Raw genomic sequence first — 27,659 nt, forward strand, 5'->3', positions numbered from 1 at the left:
TAGATTTTAATGCATTTATTCTCTCTGATTTTTATGCATACTACAAATTGCAAATATAGTATAAAATAGATTCTCCCCTGTAAGAAAATCTGGTTCCTGTTATGACAAAAAAATAGTATTACAGATTTGTTTTAAAAATACCAACTTTATAAAATGCTAAGTAAAAAACTAACATCACTGGTTGGTTTATGTATTAAGCCAAAGATCTGTTAGAAGTTTACAAGAACCTAAAGGGGAAACATCTTATTCTTGTGGCTTATCTCCAGATAACAGTGAGAAATAGTTGCTGTTAGAGGTGCATGAATAAGGAGCTGGCTGCTCTGATCTATTGGGCTGGCATTAAAGGACCTTTATGACAAGTTTGACAAGTAGCTCTAATTCTCACTGTAGTCCAGAGTATAAAATTTGCTCATAATCGTGATAAAATTGGTAGGTTCACCTTCTGGGTTGAGTCATGTTATAAAGATAAATTTGATTTAGTACAGTCTGTAACTCTCTTTAAACTTTGGAGTAAAATGTTGAATTAAGAAGGTGCTGCAGGAGGCAATGCAGCATTTTTCAAGGACTCATTTCCTACAAAAATCACAAAAGCAGCAATGCTGGCTTTTTTGCATTCACTCTGAAAACTTTCCTATACTTCAGAAGGTCAAGTTAACATTTTCTGCACCGTTTCAAATACTGGAACATTTCATAGAAGCATATCTAGAATTTGGAAATGCATTCCTTGTGCCACCTACAATTTAATCTACAGTGAACTGAAAAACCTTAGCTTGAACAAACTGTAAACCAAGTTGTTTGACATGCTTTAGAAAATCTGTAGATGCATAGATGTAGCTCCATCCTTCCACTTGTTAACATGGTCTGAAATAACAGTTCTGCAGAGTGGACATGTTTTTTCTCTATTAAACCATAAAGAGATGCATTCTTCACAAAATATGTGCTGTAATGAGAAGAACGAGAACTTAGAGCTTCTAAGCTCTTCCATTTACAAGATGGTATATTATGGTATATTATATAAATATTATTATTATTTGCACAGCCTGATTTCTAAAAATAATCAGAAGACATACACTCATTAATTAACTTGGTTGGTTTACCAGTTGTTAAAAATATTCTTAAGTTGCCAAAAAATTAATTCTGATCACGTGCATTACCTGACAGATAAGCAGAATAGGCTTCTGAAATTCAGCTTGGCAGATTGAACAAATATCATCTGATTCAGAACACTGCCTCTTGCTAGCTGTCACCCCATAGTGCTGTAAAACAAGGTAGTTTCAGGAGGTATTAGTTTCTGGGCAAAAGGAAAGCCAAAAAAATATATATATGATTTTTTGGTTGGGTTTTTTTCTGTTGTTCAGATGACAGTGTAATCATGTAGTCAGATTGTGACTTTGGAGTCATATTCAGATTGTGACATTGGAGAAAAAGTAGACAGGGTTTACTGTAAAAATGTTTGTTGCTAGTACCATACAAAGTAATATAGGAATGAAGTATTTTTTAAAAGTATTTTAATCTTAATAGAGTTTAAGAGAATTCAGTACTCACTGGTCGTGTACAAAATATCCGTAAGACCTGCCTGAAGTTTCTCCATTGTCCAAAAAAACTCAGAAGCTGAAATGGGAAAGAGAACCTGAGTTACATTTAGTATTTTGCTCTGTGAACTTCCAAGTTTTTTTACAGATTCCAACACTAGAAGTCTCACTGTTTGTTTGATGTTGGCAGGAACATAAGCAAATCTATAGTTCAGAACAACTTTATTTTAGTTGCTTATATGTAACCAGAGTAAAAATTTAGCCTGAAGTTTCCTTCCCAGCAGGTGTCTGCTCTTTTTAGCTGTTCATTTACCTTTAATTTTATAAACTCTCTTCTGGTATCAGTCTGGTAACAGTCTGATCAGTGTCTGATGTGAGGGGACATACAGTAACAGTATTCTTTGCTATGCAGCCCTGATCCATTCCCAGAACAGGTGCAGGGAAAAAAAAAAGGCTTAGAGTTCTGAGCCAGTTTTCCTATCAATTTTGGAAGGCTGTATCTGCTAAACTGAAGCATCAACTTCCCAGTCAGTTTAAACAGAGAGGAACTTTCAGAAAAGTGTTCGTGTGCATGTCTCTAACTCTCTAGTGATAATACAAAATATTTTGAGAGGAATATAAAGCTTACATACTTTTAGGATGAGGTAGAGAAGGGCCAGCAGTATCCCAAGGGTCCATCCTAATACATTGTCCAGCTCCCCATAGCCAATAAGATAACGGAACCAAACTGGGATGGGGACAAACATACGGTAATACTGGCAGAGTTCTTCTAACAGCATGTACCAGTAGCCCTGAGCAAGACATGCAAAGAATGGCTCAAGATTTAAAACACAAAAGATTGTTGAAAATAGAGAAAAAAAGAAGCATTGTTATTCTTTTGAGTAATTTCCTCCTATATTATGTTGAATCTAAACTAAATACGAAGCATGAAAAAGAACGATGATGAGTCCCACAGCTGTAACAGTAACAATAACACAATTAATGGCTGCACTGTAGAAAGTCAAATTAATAGGCTAAAATATCATGGCTTTGTCAGGTGTCTGACTGCTTAATTCTATCAGACTTAATTTCACAAGCATTAAAAGTTACTTAAAAAAAGGAAAATAATAAATTCGCTGTGCCTCAGCTGTTCTGTGCTAACTGCCTGTGTACACATTCTTACATTGCAGAAAAGAAAAGGTTTCTTCATCCCTCCATTTAGAGACAGAAATAAACTTGTAATTAAAAAGACTTTTCTCCGGGTAGAGTTTAATAATTTATAAATTTGACCACAAAAGAATCTTGGAAAGCAGCAAAAATATAATTTGTTTTCTTACCTTCGATTTAAAGGACATTATAACAGAAGGCACCAAGAGAATAAAGCACTTGAAGCCCATGAAGAGGAATTTCAGAATAAAGTCTGTGACTCCCACAGTCCAAAGCACCTCCCAGAAGTTCATAAAATCCACAGTAGGGTTTAGGAAGATTAAGCTACAAAAAGAATTATCAGAAGTTACTGGAGCACCCTAGGAAGAGTTAAGCAGAACCAGAGATTAACGTGTCACTTTTAATTAAAAAATGAAACCTGTTCACATAGCAGAAAGTTGTTGCTAAGAAAACAAACTCTTTATTGTAAATTGATCATTTATGATTTCTGGAAAAGTTTCAGCTTTTGAAATTGAATTGATCATTTATGATTTCTGGAAAAGTTTCAGCTTTTGAAATTGAATTGATCATTTATGATTTCTGGAAAAGTTTCAGCTTTTTTTGAATGTTCATCAAATCCCCCATCCTCTAGGGACCTTTTGAACCTTTCTTCCTGTATCTTCATCAGACCCCCCATCCTCTAGGGACAGGCTTTTTTCCCAGCTCAGCCTCTGATTAAGTTACAGCCAAAACCAAACTACAGAATGGTGAGAAGTAAGAAACAAATAAGGGTCAAACTCCAAGGAGCCCCAAAATGCCATGTATTCAGTATTCTGAGGGCAAGGTGGTAGGGTCAAAGCTAAGAACCAAACCCAGCTGCATGCCCCATGGTAGAGTAGTGGCAGTAAATTGTGTGAGTAGAGATATTTCTCTACTTACCTATAATATAGTGACTGAGAATGAAAGGTGTAATACAGGAGGAGGGATGATCCAGTTAGGTATATGAGTAACCAAGCACACTGCAACTTGGAGCACCGTTCCTGTAAGATAATTGTTAAGAAATTCTGTTGTCCTTATCTCAGCATCTTCAATTTATCTGCATAGCACTAGATATCTGCATGTGCTTTACTTGAAAAGTTACTACTAGAGGGATTTCAGCTTAGTGGTTTCATAAAATAGAACTCAGTGGAATGGTAAAGGAGTAATTTGAGAGTTTTCAACATAATGATTTCTAGGTGCATCAAGTTTTTTTTCTAAAAACAACTAAATCCCACCCAACTCTAAAGAAACAATGAATTTTCCTTTGGAAGTGAACAGAGGGAACTGAAAATTTAAATTGTCAGCTGCTGTTTGATTCCACAAGTATAGTTAAGAAGTTCTTCCATAAACTCCAAAAAGCTCTTATCAGTTTAAGTGATTCTGATATTCAAAGTCAGAGGGGGAAATACCCTACTTTGAATTTTGCAGACCTTACCTATCTGAGAAGTTCTACAGAAGCATTAAGACTTCAGTTGAAATCTATCATGCTTCATGTTATTTGTCAACTAAAACCACATCTATTCACATTTCTTTCAAAAACTGATGCATAAAGGTGTTGGTTAACTTAGAGTTGTGCTGTGTCAGGTGATACTTACTCTTAGAAAAACCTGATTTACTATGCTTTTGTTTGCATACATGTAAGTTGTTAGCAGCCCAATTCCAAGAGAAATGCCTGTTAGGAAAAAAGGGTCAGTTATACACAAGAAAAAAAAATACTGAAGTGGGTTAAAAAACCAGCCACTTCTAATTTGTCTTTGTAATTACAATTAATAGCTTAGACTATCAAGCCAGAATAATTAAGTACATTGTACATATGCCAGCAAAGAAACAGAAGCCACTTAAATGTAGCTTAGTAAATCTCTTTCTGATGTATAAAGCAAATAAAAATAAAGCTAAAAAAGAAACTGGGTTATATTTCAGGCATGGTTATGAGTAGATCTCTTTGGGGGGAGGGGAGGGTCTGTTCCCTCAGACCTTATTTTGTTATACTCTACCAATTATATGCTGCATGATCAATTTGACACACAGGATCAAGATGTAGGGCAGACTTTTGTGCAGCCACTGGAGGAGGTATTTGAGCTCTGAGAGGGAACTCCCGCCCTGTTCTTCCGATTCTGGAGTGGAATCCTCAGCTCCCCCGGCTTCCCTGTGGGCGTGGCTGTGTGAACGACTTTGGGAACCGGGCCGGGAGTGCCGGGAAGTGGCATTTTCTCTGACTTCTCCCCCAGCAGAGCTGAGCTGTATGCGAACATCTCCCCCGGGATGGCCCGAGCTCTCTCCTGACAGCCTCGCTGCGTGGGTGCTCTGAGAAGATGAAGACTCATCAGCACTCCCTGGGATGCTGTGGAGATGGCTGCAGCTTGGTTGCATGGTGGGATATTTTTCTGGTCCAGATCCTTGCTATTTTGTCTCCTGGAGTGGAATATGAAAAGTCAGGCTCGAAGGAAGAGGGGGGGAAAAAAACAAAACAGCAAAAAAGTCTACACAAAAATGCCATGGATTGTACTGGTGACTGCCTGCATGAAGTAAAGATTCTGAGAGATCCAGCCTGTCTCCACTCTGAAAGCCAGCAGGCTGGGCTGGGGTGGTCCAGGCCCCCTTCCCCAGCTGCATTCAACATCATCCAGCATTGTTCTTCCTTTAATTACCAGGGCAGTGGGCCCAGCATTGTTCTTGCTGTGCTTCCAAGTGCAGTAGCCTGGAACAAACCTTGTACAGCAAGCTGGGAGGATGAGGCATCCCCTAACCCCACCTGGAACTCCTGTTGCCTTTTAAACATTCCTAAGACCCCTTCTGCCTGGATCACAAGTCCACTCAGAAAGCTGCCAGGATCATTTGACAAGGATTGTGGCCACAGTGGAAAAAGTACTGACCAAAGTCAAGTAAGTATCTTGGACCTAAATCAAGACCCTTTGAGCTAACTATACACAAGCTCTTTCAGCCACTTCTCTACCTCTATTTTAATGATATTTTTGCCTTCATGACTGTTTGTGTCTGTATGTCACTGAATCCACACATCTCTGTGTGTTTTGTGTTTATACATCTGCATGTATCTCTGTATATATTGATATAGGATACCCCGTAGTTAGTTTGAATCTTGACATTATTCAATCTGTAATTAAGTTGCTCATTTAATTATAACGCCCTCTACTGAATCACACTCTTAAATTGGTAAATTATTAAGTGCTAGTAAAATTCAACCTGTTGCTCCACCTCACACTGTTAATAAATCTTGAATTGCTGCTAAATCATAGCGTTGTCAAATTACTTCATCTGCCACACAGGTTTGCACCCTGTCTCCACAGGGCAGCTTTCCATGTGCCATATTAAATGACATCCTTTCATTCACGTGCAGATTTTCTAGCCTGTCGTGAACCTGCTGTCTTAATAAAATCTGAAGCTGCTTCAGTGTTAATCAGAACAGCAGAAGTTGCTGAGCAGAAGAGAGATCCTAGAACTGCTGCGTAATTTTGCAAAAATAGTAACAGGAGCAGGCCAAGGAACAACCAGTGATGGGAAGGAAGCAAAGTCTACATTTACATGCATCCATAAAATGGTAAGTATTTGTTCAGACAAGTCTAGTCAAAAGCCAGTGCATGCCCAGAACTGAGGCCCATTATGAGATTAACAAGATTATCCTGTCTGGGTAAGCGAGCAGAACCATTTTGTAAGAGGCGTTTACAAGAGCCTCAACCATATGGTCTAGGTGAATTAAAAAAAAAAAAAAAGACTAAAAACAGTCACCTAACAGTGAGACCACCCCAAATGAGGTTTTATTTTGTTCTTTCTGTTGTTATTCTGGGCAGTTTTTCATTTATGTGTCAGACATTGATAAAACCTATTGAGAATCTACTTCCCTGGACAGGTGTGGAGAATGCTTTGAAGCCAGATTTGGCACAATATTTGTCATTGTCAAATCATATTATTAAAACATTGGGAATTTCATTATAATCCTTTTCCAGTAATTAAAACTCTTCCAGATTTCCTCTTTGATTCTTTTTTTCCAAAGCTGAGCATATATAAAGAGGTGGTGTCACTGGGATACAAAAAGGTTAAAGCAGAACTGCTTTTGCCCTGCAATAAATTCTTAACATATCATTTGCACAAACCTGGAATCTTTTGGCCTTTAGATGGAGATTAGTAAATTGCATTTTAGTTAATATTGCAGTAGAGTAACTTAGGACCATTTAGCAATGCTGCTGCTACTACTGTGTTTTTGTTGGCCAGAGATGACATCATGCTTCACCCAAAATTCACGTTTTGTAACTTTATGCACATGAATAAAGCAAATAAACTGGAGGCAGTCTTGACGTGTACAAGCAGGATCAGGCCACCAATGCTTCTTTTAAAGGGGGTGAGGGAATAAAGAAACTAAACGCATTAAACCTCCTCAGTGAGTCATTTAAGGCCCGATTCTACAAAAAACCTGACAGTTCGGCGTTTAAGAAAAAAAAAAAACAACACCACAACGCGATCGTATTGTGTTGGCGCTCTGCCCAACAAACTTTCGAATAACTCGCGTTCACTAAACCAGATTTCAAACCCTCAAAGATCCGCAGGCAGCGGACGCCGTCCGGAAGGTCTTTCCCCTCAAAGAAATAAAGCAAGACCTGCGAGAAAGTCTCTTTTTTCCAAAGTTCCCCACCAGCTCCTCCTGCGCGCTGCCTCCCCGACACTTGAGGAGAAGGAGGAGGCGGCTCCCGCCGGGCACCGCCGCCTCACCCGCGCCTCTCCCCGGGGCCGTCACCCCCTGAAGCGGGAGGGAGAAGGGGGATTGCTCGGTCTCTTCAGAACCCCTGGTGAGGGGCAGGGGTGATCCTGGAGGCGCGTCCCTGCTTCCTTCCTTCCTTCCCTCCCCACCCAGGTCTCTGAGGGGGAGAGGCGTCCGGAAGCCCCTTTCCCGCCCTCCCCCGCCGGCCGTACCTCATAAAGCGGCCGCCGCCTCCCGCCCTCCGCCGCCGCTGTTGCTGCCCAGGCCGCGGCCGCCCGGCGCCTCCATCGCTGCCGCCGAGACCGAGTGGGTGGGAGAGGAAGAGGAGGAGCCATGAGGGGAGGAGGAGGAGGAGGAAGGCCCCGGGTGTTGCTTTGGCAACGAGCGGCCGCGGCTCACCCAGGCCTTCGCCCCGTCAGGAAGCCGTGAGGGGGATGCGCCTCAGGCCGCGGGCCGGGCCCGCCAAGTTTGGGAGGGGGGGGGGCAGTTGTTCCCGCTGCTTTTTATGTAAGGCCTCAATTAAAATGAAGCCGGGAAGGCAGTCATAACGAAGGAAATTAAAGTATATAAATACAAATATTTACATGTGCTGCCGTATCATTCCTTCTCGGGGGCGATGAGGTCCTGCTGTCTGGAAATGGGCTTTGCCTCCTAGGAAACCTGAGGAAAATGCTGCCCTAGTTAATGCTGCTGTAGCTCTTAAGGGAAGCTTGAAATTAAATGGATACGGGGCTTTCTTTCAAAATGTGCTCTTGAATAAATTAGTTTGCATCCAGAAATGGCATCTGTTTTCCTTGGCTCAGATATTTTTCTAAAAAAGCGTTTAGGTATGCGGCTCACATTGAAACTGGTGCCTCATAGCTGAGCAGTTTTGAAAGTCGGTGAATTAAAACTGAAATACTCTTTTAATTCAAAATTTTAAGTACAGAAATGTTGTGGGGTCTGTAACCCTGGGAGAAGGGACAGGTGGGCACTTAGACATCAGATGAGTGGCCTGGTGCTTAATAACACCATCTAACTATGAACCTTCTCTTTTATACTTGAGGAAGAAGCTGAAAACACTGGACCCATCTGTGTTTCTGTTGGAGGTAGGTTTTAAGGAAGCATCTTCAACATTCTGGTCTGTTTTTATGATCTTTTTTTGGAATCTGTATCTAGAATTTCTTGACTGGAAATTCGAGGCCTCTGTGCTTTCACTTGGGCTGTGGCTGATGTACTGGAAGTAACCTGGGGTAGTTACTACAGATACACAAGTATTAAAGAAACCCACAATTCTGTTCCTGTAGGCCCTCTGAATTAAGACCTTCTAATTTGTGTAGCCCTTCTGCTTAATTATCACAATACTGCTCAGTGGCAGCACCAATGCAGATTTCAGATGCTCAGCTGGAAGCATTCTTGAGAGTTATGTGGCCATACACCCATCTTTCCAAGGATAACACACAACTCTTGTGTTTGGCTGATGCTATTCCATGTTCATTCTCTTAGTCTCTGCTCAGTCATTTCCATAGTGTTTGGATTATGAAGGACAATGTGCAGAAATCTTAATTTGATTCTCAAATAAGGAAGAGCAATTGTAAATCTTATTGTTTTAGATAGCATTTTATGTTTGAAAATTGTGTGTGCCTTCTGTACGTTGCTTGTGAATATATAAATATAAAAGCTTCATTCAGCTTTTTCTTTTTTGTAATTATAAAATGCACTAAAGGTACAAATGCAGTTTTAAATCAAAGTTGTTCTCAAACTGTTTCTCACTGCTATGTGCATGGAAAATAAGAAATTAATTCATGGCAGCTTACTGATCAGTTATGTTTGCTCATGCAGGTCACTTGCTGATTTATCTCCAATTCACAGCTCATTAGAAGGTTTGCAGCTCTCCAGTGATGTTATTCAACAGGTATGTTTTCATGGTGCTATTGATGACCTTTGGATTTGGTAGCTCAAGACAGATTTCAGAGATTATTAACATAAAATTGGAAACATTTTCCCATGGATATTGCACACATGTAAGACCTAATAATAAATTTACCAATCTATTTTGGACTCTCCTCCTCAGATGCCCATAAATTTCATACAGACAGCTGAATCAGCATCCAAACATGTTTTCAAGTGTATGTGTAGATATATATACACTCAGATATAAGTATCCCAGACTTCTTATCCTCCAAGGTCTAGGTGGCACCTCCTCGATGCTATCAGCAGATTTCATCACTTTGTTCCTGCTTTTCTTGTGGTTGTTAAATGCATGAAACAATAGCTGAACAAACACTGATCCTTGTGGAACTCTGCTGGTGATGCCCTGGCAGATCAGTACTTCCCTTTCCAACAGTTATTCTGTAGTAAAAGTTGCTGAGAGGTGGTTCTATACATAAAAATATCAGTAGAAAGTGGTTTGTATCCCAGTCCTAATTCCCTAAGGAGCTCTGCAGAAGTCTTCCTGCCTAGAACAATTTTAGGGATTATAATCTTCATCTTTTCTTCCTCCTAATAAACTGCAGTATCACTGTTTTCCATCAGAAGGTGTGGGAAGAACTTGTCCTTGAAAATTAGATGTTCAGCATACATCTTTGGTGAAATTTAAACAGATCTTGAGTATGTGGAAAGGAACTGTAGTTAATGATAAAAAATTGTTTCCTTGCAAGAAAAGGAAAAGTCTGTAAAAAGGAAAATCTGTAAAATAGCAGAATGTCCTGAACACTCAAAGGCTTTATGTGTTGTCTTAATTCTACAAAGAATGTTACTCTAACACTTCTGCAAAATTAAGGGGGCTGACTTTATATTGCTTGAAGGAGTTGAAAATCTTGCCATGAGGCTTCAAAGACCTTTAAAGTTTCACTGCTCCCTGAGCCTTAAATGCTCATTTATGGATTGATTTATTAAAAGAGCTGCTGCAATTGGACATCCTTTACATCAGTTTGAATTTTGAGAAGGAGAAAACAGCTCCTGTGCTCCCATATTGAAAGCAGTGAAGAATAAAGACCTGGTCTGCAAACTCCTCAGTGGAGTGATGGCAGAGGAGCCTGCATTTCACTGTGGAATTCTGATCATCTCAGCTTTGTCAGGCAGACTGGCAAAGAATTTGAACCAGTTATTTTTATAATGCAATGACATCATCTTTTTTTCCCTGAGGCTTCCAGAAATCTCACTTAGCTCTCTGCATTCAGCAGCGTGCTCATTTCTGTCTGGGAGTAGTTCTGCTGAAAAGGTGTCATATAATTGGTTTAAAACTGGTGAATTAGATCCCGGAGTCGTGGGTTTTGTGTCTGGATGGAGCCTTGAATGAAAATTAGATGGTGCAGCCACAAAGGGCAGCTGTAATTTTTGCTCCCTGCACAGGAGGGTGCTCAGCTTCTTTCTTTATCTGCAAGAAAGAGCGATTCCCATGGTCATTAGACTCAAGTGGGAAAGCTGTTTTCTGAGCAGGGCTTTTCTTGTAGTGACATTGAAGGATCTGTTAAATGCAATTACTCGGGGGAAAAAAAAATACCCAGCTGTTAAGGAATTTTAGGAGGTGTGTGTTAATTGTTGTTGTAAGACCATTACAGAGGTGTTTAGGTCAGAAGATGAAGTGCAGGGATCATCCCATGAGTTAAGACATTGGAATTCTCTCATGGATGTGCTTAAAGGTGCCAAAATTTAAATAGAATCTTCGACGTTTTTTCGATTTTTTTTGTTGTTGGTGGTTGGTTGGTTGGATTGTTGTTGGTGGGTTTTTTTGTGGGGTTTTTGTTTGTTTTGGGTTTTTTTCCCCCAATATCTAACGTGTTAATCTAAATGTGTGAATCACTTTATTGAATAGTGGCTTCTTAAGTGTGTGTATAAACCTAGCCTGAGTGGATTTACAAGCAGGGGTGGTTCTTTGTAATTACTTTCTGCCATAAAAAGTTTTATTTGATTGACTATAATCTGAACAAAATGGTCTGATAAAGCATCTGCTGCCCTTAATTACAACTATATGTGTAAGACAAATTTTGGTCGATGAATGATCAAAAGTTAACTTTCTGTTTCTCTTTTTAGACCTCAGTTAAACAGAGGTCTTGGATGTTGTTATCTGGTTCAGATTTTAGTGAGTTAACACATTCTGGCTGCAAACAATTTGTTAAACCTCTCTCTTGTGTGGGGTCAAACAATCTGACCCTCTGAATGCACGTCCATTTTAGTTGCTCAGGAAAAACAATTGTTTTTAAAAAGCATTACCACTGTAGCCAGATTTCCAGATATTTCCTCTCAGAACCTTCAGGATAAATACAAACACCAAAACCTAGTAAGCAAAATCTTGTTGGTCGGGTTGAACAGGATTTGTCCCATTAACATCAGCACATAAATATTTGCTTCACTTCTGTCAATATTTACCTCACTGGTCAATAAAACTTGTTGTGCACTTCATAAAGTTAATGTGTACTTGCTGGTTTTGGTTTGGTGGCAATATATAAAATTCTCTCTTTCTGGTGATGCAGAGGGGCTTTTTTTGACTTCTCTCACATACAGATATTTTGTAATAACAGACTAATAGCCTAAAGAGAATTGATTTGGCTTCACTAAAACTCATAGCTCCTTATTCCAAGTGCATTACAAATCAGCAGAGGTGCCTGCTGTACAAAATGCAACATTGAAAAAATTTTTTCCAACTCTGGGAAGTCAACACATTCTGCTGGGTTTGATTTATACTAATGGGAGGCTCGAGCATTAATAACTGTAAAAAATGGCATGAGGAGGAACTTCCCAACTCCTTGAGGACAAGGTGCTCCTCATCTGTGTGTTGATGGAAAATCTACTGCTTGGTTAGGGTTCAAGCAGGCATAGCCTGGTAAATAGGATTTTCATGGGCCAGACCTACTTACAGTGAAGATGTCTGGCATCAGTGTACTTGAGGAGCTGCCTGACAAACAGCTGCTGAGTGAAGGTGCTTCACCTGGTCTTAAAAATTAATAAAGAAACAAATAAATAAGGTTGACAGGGTTTTAATTAAAGTAAATAATCCACTGAGAAAGGGAGCGTGTAGTAGTGAGGGGACTGGACACAGAATTTGAGATGTAAATATTGTATGTGGGGGGAAATTATTTGTAGACAACTTCATTGTCTTAATTCACAACAAACAGATCTCTAAGACAAGTTTCAGGCCATGTCTAAGTACTTTGTTCCAAAGCAATGCAAATGTGTTTTGGTTGTGAAAATTGGGATACAGATGTGAATTCAGGTGGCAAAGTTTTCTGTAATAAAATTAGAGTACACCTTCTAAATCAAGGATTATTTTTGTTCTGTAAAGCAAGCACAGGCTTTGCCCTTTTTTGAGTTGGAGTCACACTTGCATGGTTCAGGGGGAAATGCACAGGTGCCCTTTAGATCCTTAGACTTGTCTAGCCCACCTTTCCAAATGTGCACTTCATTCCCATGGAAGAATTCTTCCCCCATGCATTCCACATATAAATATATATTTATATACATCTGTCATGGTTGGCTGCCTGCTTATTTTTCAGTGGTTTGGCTATAAGTGGATGTATGATAGCACGAGGTGTTTGAGTTTCAACCTGTCAGAGGCTTTGTCTGCAGCATATGGTTAAGAGATAGAGCCATCTACTTGGTGTCTGGGCAGAGGAGATAACACTGTTGTTTGTTAAGCAAGACACATTTGTAATCTTGCTGTAATGTACACTTGTCTTGTAGTGGAATACTTAAAACCAGTTCTGAGTAGGCACAAAAAATTCAGTGTGTTTGCACCTATGTCATGGAGCAGAATTTGTGTCTTTCTGCAAAGATCTCCCAATTCTGACCCTTATATGATTTATAAAATTAGAGACAAGGGTGAAGCTGTTTAATTCATTTAATCTTACAGTCTGAGTCTTCAGTTGGACTGAAGTGTGTGAACTAAATCACAGCACACCCATATCCCTTAAGCTGGCAAATCAAACATCTGTTTATGATAATGATTATCTTAATTTAAGAGTTGAGTTCCAGCTCTCTCAATACTTTTCTTCATTAACAGAAAGAATTAATGGAAGACTACTTACAAAAGTACTTAGTACTTAACTAAGAATTACTTATAAATTAAAACACTGGTGAAGGGATACTGGAATTCATCTTAGGCTCATATGTAACTTCTCTTGGAAGACATTATGATGATTAAGGATGGAATCTTGCATGATTTGGAGTCTGGCATTGTCTTTCCTCTTTTCAGTAGAAAGTGACTGTCCTGTCCATCAGTTTCAGCTGAGTCTCTGGCTGCTCATAGATCAAAAATACAAACAAAAAGTTTGCTGAGGGCCATTCAAGCTCCAGCAAGCTAACAGGATTATTTTTATTGATGTGGCAGATGAAGTGCCAAAGTTTTTAAGTCAAAATTGGAAGACCTCATTGTGTGAAGTTAGGCAAGAAATCCATAGCTCAGTACCCAAATAAAAAGCCTTTTTTTTTTTTCTTTCTGTGCTGCAAAAAGCCCTAAGTAACATGGAGGTCTGGTGGAAAACAGGCTTCCTACTATGGGTAAACAAGGATCTGGATGTGTAACTTCAGGCATTCAAATTTGAAAAGCTTGGTCTGCCTCTGGGTAATTTCTGCTTTTGATGCTGAGTTCATCACACTGCACTGCTTGGGAGGGGGTGTGTGTGTGTGTTTTGAAATAATTTGAAATAATTTCAGTTATAGTAGCTTCTTAGAGAAGGGCTGTGGACAAGGAGCATGTAGTTGAGTAAATACCAACCAACAAAACAGCCCAGTGAAAGAGAGCTAGAGAGCAACAGCATGAGGAGAGGAGGCCAGATACAGGTAAATTAACGAATAAATTAATTATGTCCTAACACTGTTAGGATGCCAGTTATAATGTAATACATGCCCCAAAGTGTTTTTGTGTGTGTATGTGGGTATGTGCCTACATCCTTGTCCAGACTTCCCAGTTGTGCATCTCATCTTCCAGAACTTCTCTGAACAGGGGATATTTCTTTGTGCCCCTTGTCAGGGAGAGCCTGCAGAATGTCTGCTGCAGTCTTCAGTGAGGCCAACCTTGGGTTTGGTGCTTATGGAAAAACAGCTCACCCAAAGCTTGCATGTTTGTTTAAATTTCTTAAATGTGTCACAGTGATAACAGCAGCTGAGCAGCTTTTGTCCTGTGTGGATTTCTCTGTGCAGTAGAACATTTATTTTCCTTCCTTTTATTGTTTAAGAAAATATGGAACACTGCTACAAAATAATATCTGTGAATCCTGCCCATGGTCCTTCAGATATCCATCCAGCAGCTTATGGTATGTTCAGGGGAAGACATAAGGGCAGATAAAAGACATTAAGCAATGAAATCAGCAGAAATATTTTGTGTTTTTCATTGTTTAGATCCTGATACAGTAGTTACTCTCTATCAGAATTGCCACAGTGTTACAATATGACTGCAAAATGCATTATTCTCTGATTCAAAATTTATACAGGTCACATTTTTGCCTAGGTACAGAACTATTTGTCTGTGTTTAGTGTTTGTCAGGTAGCATAATTCAGGACCTGTTTATTTTTTCAAGTATGCTGAACTTCTGTTGAGCTTCCCCAGGTTAACCATTTTTCAGCCTCCAATGCTGCAGTAAAAATGGACCTTCTTAAAGCTGGTTTGCTTGCAGTCAGAGTCTGACACAGTAGATTTAGTACAGCTGCAGTATTAATGTTCAAAACTCCCATGCTGTGCAGTTTTCCCACATGCTACATAAAAATGCCCTACAGTTTCACTCTCCAAGGCTCTTCTATTAGAGCATTAACTGACTATATGTCTCCAGTTTGCTTAATGTTTTACAGCTTTACACATTTGCCCAAATTACTATTTATTGCAAAATAAGTGTGGTGAAATAATAGTTTTACCCAATATTGGCTTAGCATTACTTTTCAAACTGAAAGTCAGTGGAAAATAAATTTGGGAGAGGACTGGTGACATTAAAGATGCAGAATCATGGAAGAAATGAGTTTGTAGGGCATAACTTGTGCTTGTCTGTATTCTTTACCTAGTTACAAGAAAATAAAATGGAAACATTTTCCAAAACTATAAAGGAAGCAGCATGGATTTATGTATCTTGGAATGGCAAGAGGGCAAAATGCTCAAGAATCTGGGTCATTTTATCATCTCCTAACACAACACTGAGTTTTGTTAACTCTGATTCAGAAGGGCAGCTTTTCCCTGAGTTTGGGTATTTTTTGAGGAAGGTGTCGTGGCCTCAGAATGTACCAGTGGGGTTTTGAAGGCAGGTTTGAAAGTCATGTTTCATTTCAAAAGGAAACGTGGGTTACTCTGAAGACCTGAGCTGTAGAACCCTGATGGTTTGGATGTTGTTGAGTTTCTGGTCAAGAACAAAATGGACAAAAGAGATTTCAGTCTTTGATGTTTCCTCCTGCTCATGTGTGATGGGACTCTCTGCTTTCATGGTTGGGTAGCCAGGGAGTGGCTTCAGTGCCCCTTTACTGCTACCAAACTTGAGAGCAGACTTCTACACTGGAATTTGGAAAGATTTTTACAGATTGGATTTGATTCAGGAAGATTTTTGGAAATGTGAATCATGGACTTGGTGGAGTAGATGGATTTTAGAACCCCTTAATAGGTAAATAACAACAGGAGCACAGCCTCCTTCACTTCTTTCCACATCAAAAGAAGTTGTGTTGGTTTTATCTCCTAAAGAAGGATTTCCTAACCTTTCTTTTACCAAGGATCATTTTTAGCAAGTGACTAAAATTCTTGGAGCTGTATTAATTTCAGTTCAGGTTTGAAAATCTCTTCCCTTTATTCAGCCTCTGCTTGTCCCTCCCCTCCAGAAAAATCTCAGCAGTGGAGGATAAAGAGCAGTGCAAAATTCCTGCTGCTGCTTCTCCAAACAGGAGGAGGGAATAGCATAAACCTTCTTCATAAAACAGAGAAAATAGGTGCAGGCAAATATTTTAAATTGAACTATAATGAAATTATTGTTTATGGGCCAGTTTCCACCTTACATCCAGAATCTGTCATTTAGGTGATTGGGCCAGCAGGTGGCAAAAGTAATTAAATTCAAGAAAATAAATAAGGAAGTAGGCTGGGGATTGTTTGCTAAGAAGATGACATCTAGTTGACTAATTAGGAGGATTTATAGGATGCTGTACTTAAAAATAGATGATTATTGATAGCTCATTTTAATCATTAAAGTTACTTTCTAGTTCCAGTTCCAGCCAGCAATGCTGCAGCAGTCAGGTGGGTGGTGGCAGGAAGGGCAGGGAAGCTGGTCTGGAGCTGGGCTTGGAGGCTGTGCTGCTGCAGCTGGCTCACAGCTGGCTCCAGGAGGTACCTCTGTGCATTGGGTCACACTTCTTGCTGCAGCAGAGACACAGGTGTAGAAAAGAAAGAGTTGTGGCTGGTTCTGTAACCAGGAACAACAGGTTTTGGCACTGGGTGCTGTTATTTTAATTTTCATTAATTGTGAAACTTTAAAAAAGATCACAGAAACAGTGTTGTTAGTGTAGAGGGGAGGTAGCTAAAGGTATTGTGGGTCACCTCTGGCTCTGAATGAGGTCAGAGGAGGAAAGAAGCTGGAATTCTTTTCATTTAATTAAAAGAGAGTGTAAAAACTGCAGGACAGAAGAAAACTAAGAGTTGTGCTTTTGAAGTTCTCATATATCCTAAGTAATGATCTAGAGGTATTTTAGTGGAAATCAGAAATAGATATTAAACTAAAATATTTGCCTATGGAGACTGCTGAAGTGGGAGTTAAATCAATTTATTTGTTTTTAGAGGAGGCAGAGGTGATAACTCTGGCATGTGGGTCAATATTATCTCTCATTAAAGTTGTTCTCATGTCCAAAGCTGTATCAGTTATTGGTGAGCTCATCATGGCAGCCATGGATGAATTACACATTTCCCTCTGCCCTTATTGAATTCATTTCTCTGTGCTTCACTTTGGAAGAATTTGAATATGAAATATATCAGGGAAATAGAGTTGTTTTGTTCTAAGTGGAGAACTTGAGCAGAAGTATTCCTCACAAAAAGTAACATCCAGAGTAAATTACCATGGTGGAGATTGGAGCTGAGATTGTAAATATTATTTTGAGAGATTCAGATTTTCTTCTGAAAGGAAAGAGCATTAAGGGATATTTTGAAAATGTAGAAGGGGAATAATAACAAAAAAACCCCATAAGGTAAATTTGGTTTACCAGCCTTTTTGTTGTTTCCTGTCTAACGTTCATTTTGGAGATGAAACACTTGCATCAAGCTGAGGCTAGTTTAATGTGCCTGGTAAAATGGATTTGATTCACAAAGATCTAGTCCATTCACTTCTGTCAGCTAATGTTTCTGTTATTTCAACCAGCAAAACATTTTTTTCTATCAATTGGAAGAAAAAGAAATTATAGTTTTGAAGTAAATATTTTTATATTCTTTCTCATGCATTCTGTTGTTCTGTAGAGCTTCTTTATTGCATATATCCAAGTAATATGTAGGGATAAAATGTAATGCTGAAGTAAAATAATAATAATTTAGATAGGAAACAGATTGGTTTCATTTAGTATCCTGAAGAGTTATGATTTAAGCTTTACTTATGCCCAGCAACAAGTTAATAGGCAAAGGTTCTGAACACCATGCATTTCTGTGTTGAGGCCAGTGTTGGTTAGGATCTATCAAACAAGAGGATTTTTCTGTATTTTATGTATTTATGTATTTATTTTTATGTATTTTTTCTGTATTTTATTTGGTTTGATAGGAGCCAGGAGGTCTAAAGATGTCTTGGTGTCTCTGCCATTCCTTGTTGCCCCAGGAAGCACACCTCTTGGTCACTGGAACTTTGTTCTGGGTACAGACTTTGCTTCTAATGTGTCTCAGGGACAGTCCCACTGAGTGTAAAAATATTTTAGTTAACTTAGAATTTAATTGCAAAATTACTTGGACTGTGAGTAACACACATTTAGACTCCAGAGTTTGTGCTACCTGTGCTCAGTGTGTTTGTGTGCAATGCAGCTGAAGGTTTTGATGTAAAATGGGTTAGTTTGAATCTTTCAAGGAGCTGCCAACATCCATTTGCCTGGGTTAGTTCAGGAGTGGAGCAAAGAGGAAGAATTCCAAACATGGCAGCATGATTTCCCAAGTCTGCAGAGGTCTCCAAGGTGGATTTACCCCTCTGTGTGAGGTAGGAAATAGCACACAGAGGTGCCTGCACATGTTCACTCCCTCTCCCTACATGTGTAATCTCTAGATCCTTATCTGCCTGGACACTGAGACCAATGGGGTGTAAAATACCTGGGTGTTTATACAAGTACACAGGACACAGAGAAACGTTGTTATTTTCATGTTGAACCACTGCAAATAGTAAACAATGCTCGAGCAAATAAACTTGCAGTTTAGTTTTTCTTGCAGTTCACCATGCTACTACTTTCCCTTGAAAACTGTGGTGTAAGAATGCAGTGGGAGACAGGGAGTGACAATCCATCCATCTGGTTTCCATTAAGTGACCCATTTCTTATTGCATTGATAAAGTAGATATCTTTATTTACAACCAGGTGTAAAGATTCCTTATTCTCAAAATTAATTCAGTGTAGTGAGTCAGGATTGCAAGTGTTATTAAAGGTGAGTCCAGTACTCAGATATTAAGCAATATTAATCTTGATCTCAACAGCAACTACAGTGCTAGTAATCACTGTATAATTCTTACATTTTTAGTAGCATTTTTTAATGATGTTGGTGGGGCTTCAACTGCCTTCTTAGGCTTCTTAAAGCTTTTCTCTTTTTCAGTCTTTGTTTTCAGTAGAGCTAGAAGGCCCTGCCTCTCTAGATGTCTCTGCTCTCTAAAAGCCTCTGTTAAAATTTACAGATTTGGCATTTTAGAAGGAAATCTATGGCAGACAATCTCTACTGGAGTCTGCACCACAACTAGGTAAACATGCTGAAAGACTTCAGCAACTAAAATCTCAGATGAATCCTGAGCTTGTTCCAGCTGTCACAGTTCCTTCCTGTAATTGAACTGTGCAGTGTAGCATCCCAGGCAATAGAACTCCACTTCCATCTAATGATGCTTTCATGTTGAGAGCCCAATTAGTAACCAAATGTTGACGAGGATGGCTTTACATAACTTACCTTTCATTGCACTGGAACTCTGTGGTAGAAGAAGGAGGGGTAGTACTCAGTTTCCTCTGTATATTCATTACTGTTCATCTGCCTTAATCATGAAACTTTCTCTTCTTCCGTTTTCTTTTCCTATTCATTGCATTTTTATTTTTTAATTTCCAGAACAAGTTGAGGCAGGTTGCTGGAAATAATTGATTTCTTAATTAGATAACCATGATTGACTTCAATGCATAGCTTCTGTAGTAATGTATATGAAAAGGGGTGGCCAAACACTGCTCAGTGCAGTACAGCAGTGGCTGAAGAGTAGGAACAGGCAGTTGCTGGGTTGCTGAAGTCATATATAATGCCTTTCTTCTGCATCACAGACACTCCTGCTCCTCTGACTGTTCCTCCCATCACAAAGTCCTGGTTCAGCTTGTGTTCCTCTGTCACCCACCCTCTCACCCTTCCTCAGTGGGTGTGCTCTGGAATTGCTTTCTGAGTCAAAATGAATGACATCTTTCTGTCTCACATTTCCTTGAGCATACAGGAGTTCTCTCAGAGATGTGTATTTATTTGTGTTTACAGTAGTACCTTGGATCTGCTTAAGTAGTGGGAAAGGGTATTTGTGTTCCCACTGTCCTGTGTGATTGGCAAAAATTGGCAGTTGGAGTCACAATCCAGCACTCCCTGATTGAAACTCAGGTGCACAACTTACCTGCTCTCTAACCTTCCCCTAAATCAGAAAAATCATTGCACCTGAACACTGGTAATTCACTAAAATGTTCAGAGAGAATACCCAGCTCATAATTACAAGCATTCCTCCCCCAAAATATTATTTTTCTCTGTGTTCACCCACCCTGAAGTGGCAAAAGGTAGGAGAGAGGGGAAACAGGAGAGGGGAGCTGCTCTTGCTCACATCAGATATTTGCTTTGACAATATTAAATTTTGCTGTTAAATTTTGTGCATGGCATCATCTTCATCAGGGGGGAACATCTCCTTTTCTAAGGAGTTTCTGTGGGATCTGCAGCACACAGGAATGGTGCAAAACCACATTCTCTAGGTTGTTTCACACTGGGTACCCATGAAGGATCCTTCTGGACTTAGTTCTAAAGGAATAATTGTACTATTTAAATATTGAACATCAAAGTTGTTATTTTGTTGTTAGACCAATATTAAAGTAGGACAAACTGATTTACAGTTTATGGCACTGCATTCCAGAATTGCTGCTGTTGCAGCTGATGTCCTGTTTCAGCAATACTGGCACTGCCAGGAGGCTCAGAAATGGAGATTTTGATCAAAAACTTTATTTGAGATAAACATCAGTTAAATGACAAATTAATCATTCCTTGGGAACTTCCAAGCTAGTAAAAAGAGCAAATGGCTGCAGCTTCCTTCAAAACAACTCAAAAGCCTGCTTTTCATCATGATGGGGGTTCAGTATAATGGAATTGGAAGTTGTGTCTTTTTCTCACAGATATATTATTAGCCTTCATTGCCCTTTTGATGTGCTTGAGCTCATAAACTTCTCATTGAGTAGATTGAATTTACTGTTAGCTTGTTACTTTTTGAGTAGAATGAATCAATATCAGATATGTAGCTTTGTGCTGAACTGTTTATTTTAAGGGATGTTTAAAGTTTACTGAAAGAAAACAGAAGGTCTGATGCCCTGTCCTCCCCTTGAAAACATTATTTCAGTAACACTTCAAGATACAACCTGCCCCAACCAGCAAGTGTTACACATTACCCAGAGATACAAGGCTAATACAATTTCCAAACATTCTTTGCAATTTAATGTACTTTGCAGCATTCCCAAAGTATAACATTGAAATACTTGCAAGTTGGTTTATTGTTGGAACTGAAAGCTTTCGTTTCACTATTAAGAAAATATTCCAGAGTAAGACAAGTATTTTTTTTCACTGAAAATACAACTCTGTATTGAGAATACCTGTCTGCTATCTCCTGATATAAATATATTCTATAAACTATTCCATAAGACATTCAGAAATCAAATCCTAGCAGATTAATGAGGACTGCCTGCTAAAATGTATTGCACATTTTTGAATATTTATGATACCCACAAAACTTGAAAATGTCTGCTCTGCAGAGAAGTAGCTCTTAAACTCCACTAAACCAGGAAGAACTCTCTTAATTCAGAGTCAGCACTTTGCTTTTTTTTTATCATTATTCCACGTAGTTCTAAAACTATGGATAGTGGATAGAAACATTTGGGAATTCTAACATCAGTGTAATCATGTAAGAACAGCCCAGACTTTGTGCTTGATGAAGGCATTTTGTCTGGATTCAGTGTTGCTTCTGCAGTCTTTTTCTCACCAATTATATATGCATCTTTATTATTGTATTAAGTAGCTAATTAAATCTGGTCAGGGTAACCTTTCTTGATGATTAGAAGTAGGCATCTCATCCACAGAAAAAGCTAATAATTTTGGGTTGAACATCTTGTTCCTGTTTGAATAATTATCTTTGTTTACATTCACACAGCATTAATCACTTGAACCAGACATCTTTAGGAAAAAAAGGGGGAGTGCCTATAGCAGGTTTTCAAATGCTGTGTACAGAAGTTATAAAGGAGGAGGCATTTCCTATCACTCCTCTCTGAGCAAATTAGGAAGACATTTTGGATTCATAATCCAGGATAAAAGGTGTATTTTCAAAGCACACAAGGAACTGTAGTTGGTTTTCAGATAACTTTTTTAAAAGCAAGTCCTCCAGGCTGATCTGATGAACTAAGTGAAAATTCTTCAGCAGTAACATGGCAGTATTTTCCTAGCAGAATATTTTTCATTCTTTTCCAATTATTACTGTTATTATTTACTAACTCTGCTTGTCTTTGTTCTGTGGTCTGTTCTTTTTTTGAAAGCTAGTGAAAGCTTCTTGCTTATTTTCCTCTCTCCTTCCCCTCAATCTGATATTTTCTGCCAACTCTTCTGCCCTAAAGCCTTTTTTTTTTTTTTTCCTGCAATGTCTGGATCTTGCCTCAGTACAACCATTGCCTCTGTTGCTCCTGGGAGGAGTGAATCCCTAAAAAATGCTCCAGATGCTGGGGCTTCTGCCATCAAGGTGGGAAAGACCAAAAGGAGAAACTGCCAAGTGACCTTCTGGCATTTTTTTTGTGCTCCTTCCACCTTGCATCTGAGGCTCAGGAGGTTGGTGCTTTTCTGATTCTTCTTTGGGAAGGACTCAGTCAAAAGATGTTCATATCAAACATGGAATAAATATCCTGGGGGTTATAAACTGTTGCTTCTCAGGAGCAAAATTAGGGGATTATAGGAGATCTTTTAGCTCAATGCTGTGTGGTCCAGAGAGCAAGTAGGATGTTAGGAATCCTTAGAATTAAGTAGAGAAAAAAACACAAGAAACCTTTTGGTGAACCCCTCATATATCTGCATCTTCAGTACTGCATGTCTTAAAAAGAAATAGGGTAAAAAACAGGAAAAGTTGTAGAAAAAGGACAACAAATGCAATCAATGGTATGGCAGATGTGCTGGTTGTGAACTGTATTTGTGTTCCTTCTGCAAAAGGTCTTGAAGTTACTTAAAGGTAGAATTTCTATGCTATTCTTTTTCTGATTAAAGTCATCTTCTGTAGGGGATTTTATGATACATGTAAATATGATGCCTTTCAGTCCTCATTGTTAAAATAAGGCTTTTTTCTTAGGCAAGAGGAAGACTCTATGTGCAAATTCAGATTCCAAATGCATTTCCACCAACTCTGACCTTTTGCTCTGACAGAATTAGGAAAAGATGGATGTTTCCTATCTTATTTTTTATCTATTTCTTTGTTTATTTTCTATTATTTGATTTTCACTTCAGTCTTGGTTCCTTTACTGTTCTTCTACTTTTTTTTGCAGCTACATTTGTGTTGCAATTTCCTTCTTTGTTTACTTCATCTTGAGCATTCTCTCAAATCCTTCAGTTTTCCTCTATTTAGCTCAACCTGAATGCACACACTGAGTAATGATTTTTCTCTCCCTCCATTTACACTTCCTTTCCTCTTCTACCCTAATATTTACATTTCCCCCTTTCCTCCCTATTCTTACCAGTTTTCCCCATGTACTTTCCTGTCTTTTTCTTGGGATTTTGTGGGATTTGGGCCAGGAGCTTTTTCTGCAAAAATGGGTAGAAGCTACTTTAAAATCATGATGGGACAGGGTACCTGTGGCATGAGGGAAAAGAAGTTCCTGTTTATTGAATTTAACTTCTAAAAAATTCAGGCTCCATCCTTCCAGCTGGAAAGAAGAGAATATAAGGGGTTGTTACAAAGTTGTTAAAATTCCAGACCGAGGAGGGGGAATAGGCTGAAGTTACTCTGTGAATTGTTCCATTCTTTGTGGGAGGCTGTTAAAATAAAGCAACATTATAAAAGATGAATTATGGACAATTTAATGTAAAGCTGTTGGATGTCATTAGGATTTTTCTTCCTTGATTGTCAAGCATTTGTGTACTTTTAAAAAGTTTCCCGTTTTTTGCTTCTTTCTGAACATTATGAAAATTGTACTGAGAGGAGTAAATTCATCTGCATAAAATTGACTGCAAAGAGCAATTAGTCCTTCATTAATATGCAAATTTGGTCCAGTGCAAATTCATCTATATATGAGGCTTAAATATGCAAGTCAGTCTTGCTGTGCGAGAAGCCCAGATGCTTTTATTTACTTTGAAATTGAGGGATTTGGTTAATGATGTTGTTGACAGGAAAACTTGAATAAATTTGATGATCACCATCTTTCATATTAGGCAAGGCCCATGGAAAAAAATTACCAAGTAAAATACCAATTTTATTTGGTAATTTCCTATTACCAATCTAGTAATAAAATGTGAGATACAAAGTAATAGACTTGAATTTCCTAATGCAGTTATCCTGAGACTTAAACTGTTCCCCAAAGATAGAACCATTTTTCTTAAACTTTGTTATTCCAGAGGGTAAAGACATCTACATAAGCTGCATGAGTAACATACAGCCTAGAGATTTAATACTGGGAAGTTAGCTTTGTTGCTTGTTTCATTTGGAGAGAGTGGAGAAGCCTGGGAATTAAAAACCAGGAGCTCTGGAAATTGCTGTTATTGTCATCTCCCATTAATTATTTGTGTAGTCTTCTCCAGATTTAGTGTTCAGGCCTTTGCTCTGAACTGATGGAGCCAGACTGGAAGCTGTCTGAGCCCAGGGCCAATTACAAGTGGATCACTGATTACTAAATATGTTCTTAAATGTCCTTAAACCTTCACAGCCCTCAGTGACACAACTTTCTTACTGCTATCCTGCAACGTGGACTGGCTCAGAGAAGCAGGAATTTTTCTGTGATGTGTCTTGCCCCTTTCTCCTGCACATCCAGGATTTCCCAAGGTTTGTCCATCACTCAGCCAGGTGTGGAAAGAGCTCCCTTGGCATTTCTTAGTCTTGTTTCATCTGCAAGGAGCTGGTGCCACACACTGCTCCTGCCAGTGTTTCTTCCTTTTGCTTTCTCTGTAGTTCTCTCAGGCCTAAGTTTAGCTTTGGCTAACCAGGCAGACTTTTTCCTGGACTGAATTTGCTCTCCTGTCTTGCCTGTGTGGGACAGTGACACTCCCAAAATAACAGAGAAATGCAGTTTAAAAGGAGTGTACTCTGTGGTAGTTTATAAAGCTCAAGTTTGTGACTACCTGAGGACAAGTTCACAGATTGTGCCATCTGACTTCTTGGCACAGCTGTTTGGGATATAAATCCTCCCAGTGGTGAACACTCAGTTTCTAAATCCTTTGTGTGCTGTACCAGGCAAAAAAACTTTATAGGATGATGTTAAGGAAAGAAAAAAGTTTAATGAGACATTAAAATGAATGTGTTTGGTCACCACATGGTGCAGTACTGCAGGTGAGTCCCAGAGCAGCAAAATAGAAACAGCATGGAGGGTTTTGGGGGAGGAACTTGTCTGTTAAATTCTCTGCTTGTCCTACAGGGGAATCTGTCCTTTCTTTCCATCAGAACAGAGCACTGGCAGCTGTCAGAAGGCAAAGTATAGAGGGTATATTTCCAGTTCTGAACAGTTCAGGAGATGACAAATTGATTTAAAAGTGAAACTTGAAAGCCACAGCATCTTCTGAAACTTAAAAAATCTTTGCCTTTGAGAATACATAATTGCTGGACAGTTTTTAGAGTTGTTCAGTCCCATCCACAGCAATCTTGGCTTTCTGATATAGCTCCCAAAAGAACAAAAATATTAATTTTCAAATATATAAACAAGAGGCATCTCACTGCAATCTGAGGTTGTCTCCTATTAGCTGCATAATCTTTGTATTCTAGATTAATAAACACTTCAGCCTGGGAGTTTATTAGTCCAAAATATAGTTATTACCTCATAAATTCAACCCCCCTCCAGTTATCATCTAATTAAGCTGCAGTACTGTGCATGCTATCTTTGGGGATGTATTAATAATGAAATTATCCTGTGAAACAGTAATTACATACTTTGTGTGTTCTTTTCCATACTTTTTTTTTTCCAACTCTATGCGATGACTGGGACACACAGTGCTCCATTGTTTTCAGCTCCTCCAAACTCTGTAAGTACCCAAGGATAAGGGGATTTGTTTGTTGGTTTTTTTTTTTTTAAATCTTAGCAAAAGAGGGAGAAAAATTTGTGCTTTTTTGTACTTGGGAAAGTGAAGGACTGATACCACTCAGCTAGGAACAGTTACGAAACATGATTGTGCAAGTAATTTTAGCTCATGTTTTCTCCTCACTCTCTGAAGAGATTACTCACAGGAATAAAACCTACTTATGGGATCTTTTTGGTAAGGCAACTCTTACTGCAGTTGCCAAAAAATGAAGATGACCACTTTATTTGCAAAAGGATGTTTGTTTGTGTGACTTCACGGGTGATGGTTGATGTGAAAAAAAGGAAAATATTCTTAAAGCCTTCCTCAGGAGATTCTCTTACAGTTCTTCTCAGTAGCAAGTGTACTGACTACATTCAAATTTGTATATTTATTTATTTTATCTGTGCTTGTGCTTCATCAAGGTTGTCCTGCTGTCACACTGGATGATTGTGTGCTGACATTTTTGCTCTTTTTTTTTTTTTTTTTTTCCCTACAGAATAAAATATTCTGAATCCTGGCTGGTGTGAGAGAGGCACAACAGTTTGCACATACCTCCCTTACACTTTTAAAGTAGTTTGTCTCTCTAATTCAAGTACATCTCTTGAGCAATAGTAGGAACATGTGATTCTTGTTCACACAGGCTCCTGCTGTACCTGGGCACTTCCCATCTGTTTCTTTGCTCACTCTTTTAGGTCTTTCCTACATGAGAAATGTTTTGCTTTCTTCCTGATTTTCTGCTCTACAAGTTCTGTGGGGTCTGTACCTTTATTGGCATTACACTGCAAAGTTACATTTTTGTGAAACATGGTAGTAGTCAGACCAAATCCAGTACTTCAAGTCAATCAATTTTCCAGAAAGCTAATTATTTAAAAAAGAGCTTTTTTCTTTTTCAGTAAGCATGTTAGGCCTTATGCTATACAAATAGAACCCAAAATTATACTAATTAACCCAAATATCATACTAAATAACCCAAAATTATACACTGATCATGGAATTCTTGTTTTTTTAATGTATTAAGTAGTGGTCATTCACCTCACACAATGGGATTTGCTTCAGCTTCCAGCTGGTTATTTTGGGGCTGAGTTTTCAAGTCTTCCACATTTGGACTCTTTTCAGTTTCACATTGTTTCCAGTGCATTCCACTGAGATACTATTTGCTGTATTTCTTATTTATTTGATTTATCACTGTCAAAACCTGCTGATTCCAAAACTTTTGGCCATCTAAATGTTTCTTGTGGCTGATGATGGAAAAGGCAGTCTGTATGTCCACAAAACTGCAGAATGGTTACAGGTTGTGTCACACTGAATTGTTTGTTTGTGGTGTCTAATCTGCAAACTTTAAAATGAAGACACCTTTCTAGTGGTTTTTTTTTTCCTGATGTGAATAAATTCACCACAGGATACTCCCAGAGAAAGAGATGCTTGTTGTCAAGCAATTATGTCAGGTGAAACATCCAGAAAGGGTGTATTACAGTCTAGAAATATTTTAGCTAATTTCCAAGCATGAAATCTGAAGATGAATTCTGGGAATTTAGTGAAGGGAATTATTTTTTTTTCCCCCTTTCTTATCCTCTGTATTTTACAGTAATTGTTTGGAGTCTGCAAGTTCTCAGCTTCTGAAAGATGTTGTGGCTGCAGGTATAAAGAA

At 38.8% G+C, this 27,659-nt stretch overlaps 1 protein-coding gene and 1 long non-coding RNA gene across 10 annotated transcripts in view; one reads left to right on the forward strand and one right to left on the reverse strand.

The window, feature by feature from the left end:
* Nucleotides 1-7,757, reverse strand: RNFT1 (ring finger protein, transmembrane 1). Its single transcript, XM_071764734.1, is given in 11 exon segments — nucleotides 1-940; nucleotides 1,155-1,256; nucleotides 1,546-1,611; nucleotides 2,165-2,323; nucleotides 2,849-3,002; nucleotides 3,597-3,697; nucleotides 4,292-4,368; nucleotides 4,691-5,074; nucleotides 5,077-5,108; nucleotides 7,620-7,723; nucleotides 7,725-7,757. Coding segments are annotated over 11 exon segments (1,332 nt in total). The 5' UTR covers nucleotides 7,743-7,757; the 3' UTR covers nucleotides 1-805.
* The window catches only part of LOC139805865 (uncharacterized), a 25,212-nt gene continuing 2,618 nt past the window's right edge, over nucleotides 5,066-27,659 (forward strand). Inside the window, exons 1-6 of one of the 9 annotated variants that reach the window (XR_011730022.1) lie at nucleotides 5,066-5,578; nucleotides 6,052-7,713; nucleotides 8,457-8,495; nucleotides 9,229-9,301; nucleotides 22,427-22,591; nucleotides 24,670-24,785. This is a non-coding gene — a long non-coding RNA (uncharacterized lncRNA). Of the gene's footprint in view, nucleotides 5,579-6,051; nucleotides 7,714-8,452; nucleotides 8,496-9,228; nucleotides 9,772-9,902; nucleotides 11,090-22,426; nucleotides 22,592-24,669; nucleotides 24,786-27,596; nucleotides 27,650-27,659 lie in introns of those variants that run through there. The other 8 variants (XR_011730024.1, XR_011730025.1, XR_011730023.1 and 5 more) reach the window with 8 other exon arrangements.

This window comes from Heliangelus exortis, chromosome 21, assembly GCF_036169615.1.
Source record: "Heliangelus exortis chromosome 21, bHelExo1.hap1, whole genome shotgun sequence".
Taxonomy (NCBI): Eukaryota; Metazoa; Chordata; class Aves; order Apodiformes; family Trochilidae; genus Heliangelus; species Heliangelus exortis.